General features: G+C 34.5%; 1 protein-coding gene across 1 annotated transcript; it reads left to right on the top strand.

Annotated features, from left to right (window-relative positions):
* Window positions 1–321: 321 nt before the first annotated feature.
* On the top strand, window positions 322–3310 carry LOC133310332 (2-Cys peroxiredoxin BAS1, chloroplastic-like). The gene is made up of 7 exons (XM_061511245.1): window positions 322–634; window positions 753–827; window positions 926–1007; window positions 1532–1611; window positions 2182–2307; window positions 2723–2836; window positions 2966–3310. Exons 1-7 carry the CDS (start codon window positions 434–436, stop codon window positions 3080–3082), a joined length of 795 nt encoding a protein of 264 aa, XP_061367229.1. The 5' UTR covers window positions 322–433; the 3' UTR covers window positions 3083–3310.
* The last annotated feature ends 10246 nt before the right edge of the window (window positions 3311–13556 follow it).

Below are 13556 nucleotides of genomic sequence, written 5' to 3'. Positions count from 1 at the left end.
GATGACTATTATGAATAATATAAAAATATAAAATAAAAATAAAAATTAATATACAAGGTCATCCTGAGAGGCTTTAAGGCCGAACTTTTAAATTAAAGCCTAAAGCCTTTTTGTTATACGAGCTTTTATATAAATTCAAGCCTAATTCCAACAATCAATTTTAGACATATAAACTCAGCCGACCCAAAAGCTTCTTAAAAGTGTCTGATTTGTTCTGTAACGCCACAACGTATGGCCCAAATAGCATTTATTTTTAATTTTTAATTTTTAATTTTATATGTTGTCACATGTTGGGTTAGCATTTCTCAACCAACCTCGTTGGTATCTTCTCAGCTTTCACTTCTTTATCTTTAAAAATCTCAACCAATCCTTCAATCTCTTCTAAACCTCATAGTTCCCTTCAGTTCCTTTCTCTTCCAATTCAAATATTCCAATGGCATGTTCAGCTACCTCTGCAACTCTGTCTCTCTTTTCTTCAAACCCCAAAGCTCTCTTCTCTCCCAAACCCACTCTTTCCACCCCGAACTCCTTCAATGTCACTGCTCTTCCAAGACCCTTCTCACGACCACTCTCCATTTCCATCAATCGCGCCTCTCACTCTCGCCGTAGCAACACCTTCCTCGTCAAGGCCTCTGTAAGAATTTTCATTACCTATTTTGCCCTTTTGCCTCATTATTTAATTGAAGTTACTTACTCTGCCTCTGAAGTAAAAATATTGTTTTTTTTTTTTTTGGGGGGGGAAAAATAAATAGAGTGAGCTTCCATTAGTTGGGAATACAGCACCGGATTTTGAAGCAGAAGCTGTTTTTGATCAGGAGTTTATCAAGGTAGAATATAACTACTAATTCTTAGCTTGCGAAAATGTTGTTTTGTTTTATTTGGTTATTCTTTTTTTGTTTTTTTATTAATAGCATTGTTATTTCAGGTGAAGCTATCTGAATACATTGGGAAGAAATATGTTATCCTCTTTTTCTACCCATTGGACTTCACATTTGTTTGTCCCACTGGTTAGTTGACATCTTAGTAAACTATAATTAGGTTGAGATAGTTGTGCATTTACCAATGACGAGCCTCAAATATTTTTTGGAGGGGGGCAAAATTATAATGTAGATTTTTTCTTTCAAGTTATAACTATTTATATGACAAAGATTTGTATGAATTTTGAAGGGGGCGAGCAATAAAAAATTAGAAATAATGGTCACTTTTAAATGTTTATATAAAGGTCCCTTTTTTCTTATGTTGCGGCAACCGAAATACATAGTTATAATTGTAAAGCTATTTTTTTTTTCGCTCTCGAGAAGTTGTATGCCGAAGAGGAGAGAGAAAAAAAAAAACAGTTTTCTGATTATAAATATGTATTTTCGGGAATACATAGTTATAATGGTTGCATTTTTTTTGCAGCAAAAGAAGTGCATTTCCCTTATATAAATTTGCACAACTATAAAGATTTTGAACGACCTTACTAATCCCTCCCTCGCTCCACCACTCGCATATACTTTTCTTTCCTTAAACTTCTGCTACTTGTTTGCAGAAATCACTGCTTTTAGTGACCGGCATGCAGAGTTTGAGGAACTAAATACTGAGATATTGGGTGTTTCAGTTGACAGTGTGGTGAGTTGGTTTGACCTGTTATTTTTATCATTATTGCTGACTTAGTTAATGTATGTGTATATATATATATGTATTTTTGCCTGATGTTGTATTAGCTGGTGAAGAAAATAAAGCATATGCAAAGGATTAGGTCTACTTTCGGCCTTCATACAGTTTAAGTATTGGTTTTAAAGGGATAAACTATGCTAAGAGCATAATTGGTAAAAGTTAAAATTTGCTGTGTACTGTGTTTTTATTTATCTCTGAAAGCTTGCTGTATAGAGTAAGAGTATGGTCAAGAGGAAATTACTTCATAAATAAATGAGAAGGGAAATATCTGAGTTTAAACTTCACTCAAGCTTAGATAATTGAAATTTGATATTCTTGATCTATGGATGTAATGAGATTCATGGTACTCGTAACGTTAGGCAAAAGAACTTTGCATACATGTCCTTGAACAACAAGGTTCTTTGTGTTGGAATCTAATAGGTTCTATATGTTTCTCATGTCTGTGCCATAGGCATAGCCTATCTAACGGGAACTCCAGAGTTTGTTTCTTCTTGATTAGTGATGCTGTTATTATTATTGTAGTTCTCGCACCTTGCATGGATTCAAACTGATAGAAAGTCAGGTGGTCTTGGTGACTTGAAGTATCCTTTGATTTCTGATGTCACCAAATCCATATCGGAATCTTATGGTGTTCTTATTCCTGATCAGGTATGTTCTGACATGAAACTAGTTCTCAAAATTGTTACTTATGTAAAACTGGATTATAAGAAAACAGCAAAGGTCTAGTTTGTCTGTTGTCTCTTCTCTCTCTTAACGGACCCAGTAAAGGTATATTATGTTTCTTATGAGGCAGTGTCTACCCTTTGTATAATTTGCCAGTTATCAAATCAAGTTTTTATTTGGTTTTTTAAGGCCTTGAACTACGCCGTGCTTTTTCCTTTCTCAACCCTTTTATTTTATGCTTGAGTTTCAATGTTCTCTGGAATGAAATTTAGGATGCTTTCTAGTAAACAGCTTTAGTAGGTAGCATCAAGTGGTCAGATGTTGGTATTGAAACTATTGCCTTTCATTCCACTTTTTGGGACTTGTTTCATAATGACTCCAAATATATCCAATGATATAGGGAATTGCATTGAGAGGATTGTTCATTATTGACAAGGAAGGGGTTATCCAGCATTCTACCATTAACAATTTGGCAATTGGTAGAAGTGTTGATGAGACAAAGAGAACACTCCAGGTAATTTTACACTTAATTAGGACAAGACCAAGATTGAACGATATTTAGAATATTTCCTTCTTTTTTTCCTTTTTACTTTCTATCGTTTCCATAATTTCCTTTCCCCCTTTATGTGCATTGGTCTTGCAGGCCTTACAGTATGTGCAGGAGAACCCAGATGAAGTTTGCCCTGCTGGGTGGAAGCCTGGGGAGAAGTCCATGAAACCAGACCCTAAACTTAGCAAAGAATACTTTGCAGCGGTGTAACGAGTATAATAGTTATGAGTAACCATGCGTATCTGTATCAATTAGTGGGTTGTGAAAGGGTCTTGATTTTAATGTAATGTTAGTCCTTAAATTTTGAGCCTCAGGGTGTGATAATAAATGCATGCTGCTGTACTGTATTTTGAAGTGTACTATGTATTAATTTGCAATTTCTTTGGATAATGGTATCTGTATCTCATGTTTGTATCCGAACCATATCTTTTTGCCAAGAGGCTTGTTAATGTTATCAACCCTTGCAAAATGGGAAATTGTCACTTTGATAAAATGAAAATGAGAAGCTAAAAAAGGGAGTGAAAATAAAGTTTAAATGAAAAAAATTCAAATTAAATTTCTACTAAAACAAGCAACAGCATCTAAAATTTCTTGAGCTGAGACATACAACTTCCCCTGTATGCTGGAGTATATATTTTTTTAATTATTATTTTACAACTTCTTGTGGGGGAGTGTTGAAGTGGTTTGTCCATAGCAATTCTGGTAAATGGTGAGGTTTTGGGCCAGAATTTGCTACTTAGCATCATCATCCAAATTTTGCTTAATTAATATAAATAAAAAGAGTAAATGGTGGCGTGTAGTGCAGGATGAAGAAGTATGTCACTACCTAAGAAGGGCCTCTGTGCTTAGCTTTGACATCCCTATCCTCAAGACCACTATCCCAAAGCCACCATTAGAGAAAACCAGAATGCTATATTCTCCACTTCAATGAGTGGACCTGATGAACAATGGTGAAGGGTGGAGCAAGTTGAAACCTTTAGAAGCCTCACTTGCAGCTTTACGGCCACTTGACCTGACAGAAGACAACGTGAGACAGGTTTTGGCTGATGCTCCGAGCGAGTTGGGTCAAATCTTTGACACTTCTGTTAGTATCTACGGGTATTAGTTTGTTCAGGCCTACTTGAACATTGTGTTAGTTGGGCATTTGCGGTAAGGTAATAATATCATGGGATATACATACCCTTTTGAATTTATTCAGGAAAGGTTGAACTGGTGGAGTTGGATGGACATTTCGGGAAGATTAACCATGTATGTTCGGCCTAGGTAGGTAGACTGATGGGTTAATGATAAATTGATAATATGAATCAAGCTAGATTGGTATGGATGAATCAGGACTCTTCAATGATAAGTATAGGGTGTAATGTGGTGGTTTTTGCTGTGTGCTTCGGTGGAAAAAAGCTGGTGGTGTGTCATTTGTGAAGTGCTAAAAGGAGAGAGTTTATGAGAATGCAATAGCAAAAATGGCCGAAAGTCCTTGCTCTAGAGCATGAAAGTGTGTATATAGTTGGTTGTGCAAGAATCTAGAATGTGTGAAGTGACACAAACGATTTTACATGTGAGTGAATGAGCCAAACGCGAGGAAACATGGGAGCAGTGGCGAAAAATGGTTATTTGGAGAAAAGTGAGAGATATTCTTTGATATTGAAGTTTTGTTTTGTTGTGTAACGAAGAGGGGAAATAGCCAAATAGGCCGTTTAAGGGCCAATCCATCCATCCAGAACAAGCCAAAGGGCCAGTTTTAGCACAGGGGTTCCACCGTCCTAGGGAGAGTTAGTAACTATCTGAAACACAACACAGCATTCCAGTAAGTGCCTTGTGGTTCTTTTATTTATGTTTTATGGCAAAAATTGTAGAACCCACCTTTAGCGCCTTGTGTGGGTGTCTTTTAGGTATTAATAATAATAAATTTTAAAGGAAAAAAAAAGTTATAAGTATAACCTACCTCCAAAAATTAAGTGTGGAAATATTACACTCCACGGTTTCCTCACAAAATAGGAAATATAAAAAAACAGTTTTTTAGTTTTTAAAAGAAAAAAACATGTTTAAAACTTATTGTTTTTGTAAAATAATTCCCAAAATAATAATAATAATAATTTTGTAGTTTTCAAACTAAAAAAACAAATTAGAGATGTTTTGTTATTTTTACTAGGAAAAAATATTTATCCTCTTTTTTTTTTTTTGGTGTGGAATATTTATCCTTTTAAAAGACAGTCATTTTTGTTAAAATTATTATTTTTATTTAATATTTAAATTAAAAAAACTCATTTTCTCCTACAATGATTTCTATTGTGTAACTGTTTCTCTCACCATAAAACACAGTAATTTTGACTAAAATGATACAATTTTATATCATTTTAAAAGGAAAAAACTAATCTCTTTTAACCGTGGTAATTTTGAAATTATAAAATTCATTAATGATATTTTTATATAAATTCAATTTCTTTTTAATTATTTTACGATAGCAATATTATAATTATAGAAATTCATTAATCACATTCTAATAAATAAATATAATTTACTTCAAAATCAATTTTCAAGCTTTCAAAAAAAATTATAATAAAAAAATTATGTTCCAACGTGCCGAGACTTCTATCTCTTTTCTCTTCTATTTTCTTATACAAGTTGAGCCATACCTCATTCTTTCCTCACATTCAAAATATGAATTCGCTACACTTTGGTGATCCCTACACTTTGAAAGGATTAGTCTTCGGTTGTCGGCAGGGCGATACTGTTGGGATAAATTTTAAATGTCCATTTTTTAGCAGTTTTGGTTATTTAGTTTCTTGTGTCAGTTAGAATATTAATGAGTCAATTATGTCAGTTAGAATATTAATGAGTCAGTTATGTCAGTTATAAAGTAACGAGGATGTTATGTGTGGAGTTATGTTGGTCAGTTTTATAGCTTATAAATAGCCTTTGATAGTTTGTATGAAATGTAGATCAAGAGATCAAGAGAAAAAAGAAAAAGAGCAAGAATAGAAAAGAAAAGTTTTTTTATAGATACACTTGTGTGGTTGTCTCTTGCATCTGTGTGGATATTCAATTCTACAAATTGGTATCAGAGCTTGGGCTATGGAGAAAAAGAGCGAGTTGGAAGTGCCACTCTTCCATGGAGATAAGGATGAAGCATTAGATTGGCTTCTCTGTTTGAAGGAACATTTTCGGAAAGAAAAAATATGGACGGAGGACAAATGGCAGGTAGCCATGAGAAGACTCAGAGGAAGCGCAATCAAATGGTTTCGTACATGGAACTGCCACGACTTTAATAATATGTGGAAGGATTTTCTAATGGCCTTCATAACAAAATACTTGCCTGGACGGTTTGATCTGATTGATGAAGAAGAAGATGAAATCTTCAATGATGATGATGAAGATGAGGAAAATGATGCGGATGAAGAAGAGACCGAGATGGTGGAATCCGAGGTTGCCAACGGCAACGCATCCGCGGAGGAGATTGACGTGTCAGAACGCGTAAGAGACGACTCGGAGAAGAAGACGATGGAGATGACTGCGGCCGAAGGAGCCAAGATAGAAGAGGAGGAGAACAAGGGAGCCGAGATAGAAGAGGAGAACGAAGGAGCTGAGATAGAAGATGAGGAGAACGAAGGAGCCGAAATCGAAGCGGAGAAGGACGGGAACAACGAGTCCATTGTCAAGGTAGAAAACTTCGTGGAACCTGAGACCGGCATGGAGGAGACCGCGAATCCGAGTTCTGTGTTGATAACCGGGATGGGGGAGATCCCGGCTAAATCACCGAGTTCATGTTTTGGAGAAGAGCTCGACCCCGGCGTGATGAGGTTGATGTCGGAGACCGACATAGACGCAGTTCGGGTTGGAAGTCAGAAGTCGGAGAATGCATTGAATTTATGGTGGAAGTGGAAGATGTCGACACCACTGAAAAAAGACCATTTCCCTGGAGGACGGTGGTCTGAGATTCTATTGATGAGGCGCATGGAAGCTGGACTCGATGAAGAAGAACCCGGCGATGAAGAAACCGAGAACGGCGAAAAAATGGAAGGTGCATTTGAAGAAAAGGATGTGGTCTTGAAGAGAAAAAGAGGTTTTGTTGACAATACCAATGATGCAGAAATTGGGATTGGACGAGGAAATAAAATTGTGAAAGCAACTGATGAAATGGCGAATGAAACTGAGAAGAATTTGGGTGACGAGAAACTTGCAGGTGAAGAAGATGCAGCGAATGGAAACAAGGAAAGTTCTGCTAATGAAACTGAAAATATCAAATTGAAGAAGCCACCGGATAAAATAAAATATGTTCAGAATGAAACTGAAAATATCAAATTGAAGAAGCCGCCGGACAAAAATAAAATATGTTCAGAAAAATAATTGCAGGGGAGATATTTTCTTTGAGTTAATTAAGTTGGAAGGTGGTAGATGTTTTTTGTAAGTGATCAAGATTGAAGAAAACAGGCGCGATCAGAAAGTTGAAGAAAAGCAGAAACAATGCGAAGAAAGAAAGAAGAATTTAAAATTTATGGGGGAGTTTTGTTGGGATAAATTTTAAATGTCCGTTTTTTAGCAGTTTTGGTTATTTAGTTTCTTGTGTCAGTTAGAATATTAATGAGTCAGTTATGTCAGTTAGAATATTAATGAGTCAGTTATAAAGTAATGAGGGTGTTATGTGTGGGGTTATGTTGGTTAGTTTTATAGCTTATAAATAGCCTTTGATAGTTTTTTTATAGATACACTTGTGTGGTTGTCTCTTGCATCTGTGTGGATATTCAATTCTACAGATACCCTAAGTTATACTCAAAAAAATATGAATTCCAATTATTTTTTCTTTTTCCATTCAAGCCATCACCTCTAATCATTGAAGGAAACCAACCAAACCTCATTTATTTTCCTCTCCTCTCAGTATCCTCATTCTCATTGCAGTTGGTCAAGACATCTTGTCCTGAAGGGCTTGGAAGTGGGGGAAAAACAAAATTGAAACGATCTGATACTTGTGTTGTGACCTGGTCCCTCAATCAACGCTAAGTAACTTTTAGGTCGGTGCGTCGAGCTCGCAGCTCGACACTTCGAGGTCGCCCTGAAGTCACCTAGGCCAAAATGTAGAAAACAAGAAAAATGCAAAAATGAATATGGAAAGAAAAACACAACAAATTTTAACATGGAAAACCTTCTCTTATACAAAGAAGTAAAAATTACGACATCAAGTCTAGAAAAATCTTCCTCTATGAGTAGTAGGATTACAAAGGATTCAAACCTCTCTAATTACACTAAGGGCACAAACATCACCAACAATGGTTTTTTTTTCAAAGAGGCCCGACACTCAAACTTCTATTTAGAGGATTTTAAACTCTTAAAAATACCTCCACTTATTACAATAGGTTTCATATGATTTATAATGGTGAAGAGAACCTTACACTTTCTTCTAAAATCTACCTCAATAAGGAGGTGGGTAACATTCATTGAGGTGGTTGTTAAGACATTGAGTCATGCACCCACAAATATAGTGTATGCTTAGCCACCAAGCATTAAATGAAGGAACACGCCCGAACAACTTGGAGCAACCTCTTTGGCGGAGTTAAAAAAAATTGGTTAGGGATTTGGGTGTTCTTCGAACCAGGTAAGATCAAGAATCTTCTTTTGTTCCAATTTTCTTTTGGCTGCACCATATAGAGGAGAGACCATAGTTTCTCTATTTTTGCATGTAAAGGGAGAAAGACTGTTTATTTTGGTTTCGTCCTTGCATGCTTATTTTTCTTAGAGGATTGAAAATTTATAGAGAGAAATAGTGTGGACAAGTTATTTGTTAAATTGTCAAGGTGAAATGCAAGACTTGTGACTTTAAAATTGGTTTCTCGCCTAAGGATTCCTTCTTGGTCCAATGTGGCCGAAGTTATGGTATTGTGGTATCGAAGGTTGACTATGAGTGTATATTATACAATTGTTGTGGAAGAGAAATTCTTAATTTTGATGGCATATGTATATAGTTATTTGTGTTAGGAACTCGGTTCCCTCATATAGGCTCAAGGGCCTTTGTGGAAGTCAGTCAGATCCTGGATCTTGAATCTCGGCAATACCTCGGCCTGAACTTCATCAGGTCGGGCAGCGCAGCGGAAAATCAAAACGAAAAACGGGAGAGAGAGAGAAGGAGAGAGAAGGAGAGCAGTTTTAACGTGGGAAAATCTTCTCCAACGAAGAAGTAAAAAGCCACGGGACCTAGTCCAGATCAAAAATTCACTATGAAAATAATAGTTACAAATAATCAGAATCACCGATGTGGTGGTTAACTCAACATTTCCAACAATGGTGATAATCAAACCTCCCTATAGATATTTCACTCAAACTCTCTCTAGAGATCTCTCAAATACAAAACATAAAGCTTTGCTCAAACAATTTTCTCTCAAATTTTTAATCTCTTTCTTAATCTCTGACCTAGCCTTAACCCACAACTAATGAATATATAGAGGAGGTGAGATCTAAGTTTAGAATTTTTTAGAAAACCCTTCAATAAACTTAGGCTTAGCATTGAAGGAGAAAGCCCAACAATTAGAATGGGGCACTTGAGACCTGCCTTAGATGAGGGATGTTTGATCTCATTGAGATATTTCAATGTCCATTTTCCAAGTTTGGTACGTCGCGAAATATTTTCCAATGGGGGTGTTGAGTTTCACAGACTATTCCCCACAAAAATTTTTATTTTTTTATTTTTTTATTTTTTTTCTTAATGAATGTTGCAACTTGCAAGGGGTCCTGACATTCAATAAATTTTTTATTTTTGTAATCCGCGTGAGTCGGGAATCGACAAGATCTCCCAGGTCGTGTCACATGGCGCAATTTGGATCATGTATCCCTTTCTCTTCCTATGGATAACTCAAATCCCCAACTCCCCTCATTTTACCACTCCCACTCCTAACTTCCACTCTCATTCCTAAATTCTATTTATTTTCACTCCAACTTGAGGTTAATAGTCCTTCCTAATTTTATTTATTTTTTCAATGTTAAATTATCTAGTTAGGTTTAATTTAGAAAGTAGTTATTAACTACTTATTTTGCATTCAATCATTAGTTTTTTTATAGTAATTCGTGATTGGAGATTAGTGAGTAATTAGTGAATAATAAGGAATTAGTAATTAATTTATGATTAATAGTTATTCATTAAAATATGTAATAGCTTGTAATTCATAATTAGTGATTAGAAAATTTAACTATATAATCTTTATATTGTAGTGTAATTTATAATTTTTAATATTGATTAATACTTATTAATTGTTGTAATTAATGAATAATGATGATTAAATTTTAATTAAATATTGAATTATTATTTTAAAACACAGGTATGGGTGATTAATTTTGTTTAGGGTTTTTATTTAGTATTTAGTGGTTAGTAATTAGTGATTAGTACTTTTTAATTGTTGTTGTTGAAATATATAAAATCATTAACGTAGTCTCACCCAAAAGCTTAAGCTTTTGAGTTGAATTGGTTCTTTACATGGTATCAGAGCCTCGTGTCTCGTGTGAGGGGGCATGTTGAAATATATAAAACCATTAATGTAACCTCATTCAAAAGCTTAAGCTTTTGAATTGAATTGATTCTTTACCGTTGTAATTAATAAATAGTGATAATTAATTTATAAATAAATACTGATTTTTTTTTCATTAGCGATGGAAAGTAATGATTCATTTGAGAGGCATCTTCATCCCGGTCCCCACGATCAATTGATAATGAGCATGCAATCTAGACACTATTTAAAGGTTGCGTGGAAAGAGACTTTGGATTATAGGAGCTTAACTGTCAAAAGTGGAAGATTAGCAAGGTACAATGAGGTCCTAGATGCTATTCTACTACACTTAAGCCGAACTGGTTTTCTTGGAGCAACTCGGAAGGCCGTATGGAGGTGTGTCATGAATTATATATCATTAGTTTTGAAATTTATTTTTATTAAAATATTTAAGAATTTTGATCATTAGTATATTTTTGTTTTCAGGTTGACGATTCTTTGATCACAGCTCTAATTGAGCGGTGAAGACATGAGACTCATACATTTCATATGCCTCAAAAAAGGTTATTATCACCCTTGAGGATCTAGCTATGATTACTACTTACTAGTCTCTACAGATGGTTCACCCATCACAGGATCTAATACGTATAGTTCCTCGACAGCTAGGGAGGACCCCAGCTAGTGCCGAGTTGAAAAGTGCCTCTCTTAAGACTTCTCGGCCCAACATTGAGTTATTGAGGTAAATTCATGTAGGGACGTCTACCTTGGATTGAATCCATGGGAAAGATACTTTGGCACTATGGATATTTGAATTTTTTTTAGCTTATGGTGTGAGATTTGATGTATATTGTGATTGCCTTTTGTATGAATCAGAAATTTTATTATGTTGCATGTGCCATCTATATAATTATATGCAGGAATAATGAAGTGAACTATAAGGATACATTTAATTGGTAATATCCGAAGGTTTGGGGGCAGTAATGGGGTTCGTTGTGACTTGTTGGGATTAAAAATTTCACCCATTCATGGGCTGTTGTTTTGCAGGTTTAAGTGAGGTGGAGGATATCATAAAACTAGAGGTGGACCATAATTGGGAATCTTGCTAAAAATATGATTTGGAAGCTCTTTGTTTTGATAGTAATGTAAAAGTAGGGTATTTTGAAGAATAATGGTAGAACAGAAACTTGTTTTTTTTTTTTTTTAATATTACATCGGTTCATCATTTCGCAATTAGTTCAATTTGGGACAAGTTTTGAGATTAAAACTTTAAACTCCTCTTAAAAATAGTACTAAAAAGGATGAAACACATGTTTTCACCCCACCTACTTAGTTTCCTAACTCTAACTGAACTACCATCGATTGATTAGAAACATGTTTTGTTGGATACGATTTATATATGATCTTACACCAGTGTAAGAATAATAAGTCTTATACCAAATTCTAACCATTGATTTTCTGCATCTAACGGTTAAGATTTATTAGGTCTCACTCGTTAATTAATTTTTAATTTCTAATAAATCTCAACCGTTAGATGCACGAAAATCAACGGTTAAAATTTGGTGTAAGATTTTTTATTCTTATACCGATGTAAGTTGATCCTATTCCTATATATATATATATATATATATATATATATATATATATATATATATATGCACGGGTAAGTCATCATGAAATTCCATGGTGATACCAAAGTGGTGTAGTGAGTGGTATTGTAAAGGCTTGGATGTAGGCCACCTGGCAAACTATACGACAATGATAAGAGATTAATTTCACATGGATTTCTATAATAAGGATAATGTGAATGATGGATGTTTATTTATTATCCTTTTTTCTTTCTTTAATTTGATTTTTTGGCAAGGTTTGACTGAAGTCTATCTATGTGTAATAACGAGAACAAATTGTGATAATAAAACCAATGTTTTTAGGTGACATTAGGTTTAATTAAGTGGGAGTATAGCCGGAGCTTTGAAACATTGTGAAGGGATAATTGTAGATTTTATTCTTAATAATTTTGATGTTTTAGCAAGTATAACTTATGCTACTGTTACTGGACTTTGATCCAAACGGGTAATTGTGTAAGTATCGCATTAAGAATAACTGTGGAGAAGTCTTTTAGCGCTTGAGACCATAATAAGGTAATTTTTCGGATGCACACGAGTGTTAAAAAAACACCAAATTTAGTTAATTATAGCACTAAACTGTGTCTTACTTAACAACTAGCAAGTGTTAGTGTTCTAAAAAGCATCACAATTTATAGAACTCGTTCCCTTTCTGCTTTGCTTTCAGTAGAATTTTTAGGTTGATATAGAAGAAAATAAACAGTTGGATGATAGTCTACAGAACATTTGATGTACTCTGCACAGTGTGCCACTCTGTTTTTGGCTTAGTGCTTTTAGTTGGTCTTCAGCCACGAAATTCCCTAGCTAAAAGGAATTGTTTGGTATATTTTAGAGTATGAGAAAACATTAAAAAGAAATTAATAAATCACAAAAGGGAATCTCTGTATATCTGTGCTATCTTTATCAGATACAACAAAATTTTATGCGCTGCCTTGTCATTGTTCAAAGTCCCCAAACATAATAACATGCCACTTGCTCTATATAAATTTCATACATAGGACAAAATCCCAGTTCATGTGATGTTATAAGATAAACTATCGTTATCCCCACCATTTGCCTCGGATGTTTGATAGAGGAATTTTTTTTTTTTTATTCCGGAATTTCAATTTTTAGAAATATGATGAAAACATTTAGTTTACGATAATATCCGAAAATTAAAAATTTAGAAAAATTTAATTTCCCGAAAATCCTAAAAAATACCACGGAAATTCTGAAAAATACCAGCTACCAAACGCCCCTAGTAATGCAGTCAGCAGATTCCATGAAGTCCAGTTTGGAATTTTTGTAATGAAAAATAAGATGGTTAGACAGATACTTCGCGAGATAGATATTATAGCCTCATTTTTTTTTTCAAGTACCAATACTAAATGGCGCTCGAATATTGTATCATGAAACTGCAATATAAGTATGCTCATATATAGTAGTTGATCTTATGTATATCTTTTTAAAGTTGGATATTGTTTTACACAGCTTTCATAAAAATAAAGTAACTCAGATATCCTTATCATTCCAAATTTGTTGGATGGTATTTAAAAGATAGATAAGAATAAATATTTCACAGAAGCCTTTGTTATATATTTCTCTATTTGATTATAC

Source organism: Gastrolobium bilobum, unplaced genomic scaffold, assembly GCF_033153095.1.
Source record: "Gastrolobium bilobum isolate Gb01-03AN ecotype WA unplaced genomic scaffold, APGP_CSIRO_Gbil_v1 utg7354, whole genome shotgun sequence".
Lineage (NCBI taxonomy): Eukaryota > Viridiplantae > Streptophyta > Magnoliopsida > Fabales > Fabaceae > Gastrolobium > Gastrolobium bilobum.
Note: the sequence above shows the minus strand (reverse complement) of the source record. Positions and strands in the feature narration are given on the sequence as shown.

Coding starts and splice junctions, on each gene's coding strand:
- LOC133310332 (XM_061511245.1), top strand. CDS start 434: ATGGCATGTTCAGCTACCTCTGCAACTCTGTCTCTCTTTTCTTCAAAC. Junction 635..752: donor CCTTCCTCGTCAAGGCCTCT/GTAAGAATTTTC, acceptor AAAAATAAATAG/AGTGAGCTTCCATTAGTTGG. Junction 828..925: donor TTGATCAGGAGTTTATCAAG/GTAGAATATAAC, acceptor TTGTTATTTCAG/GTGAAGCTATCTGAATACAT.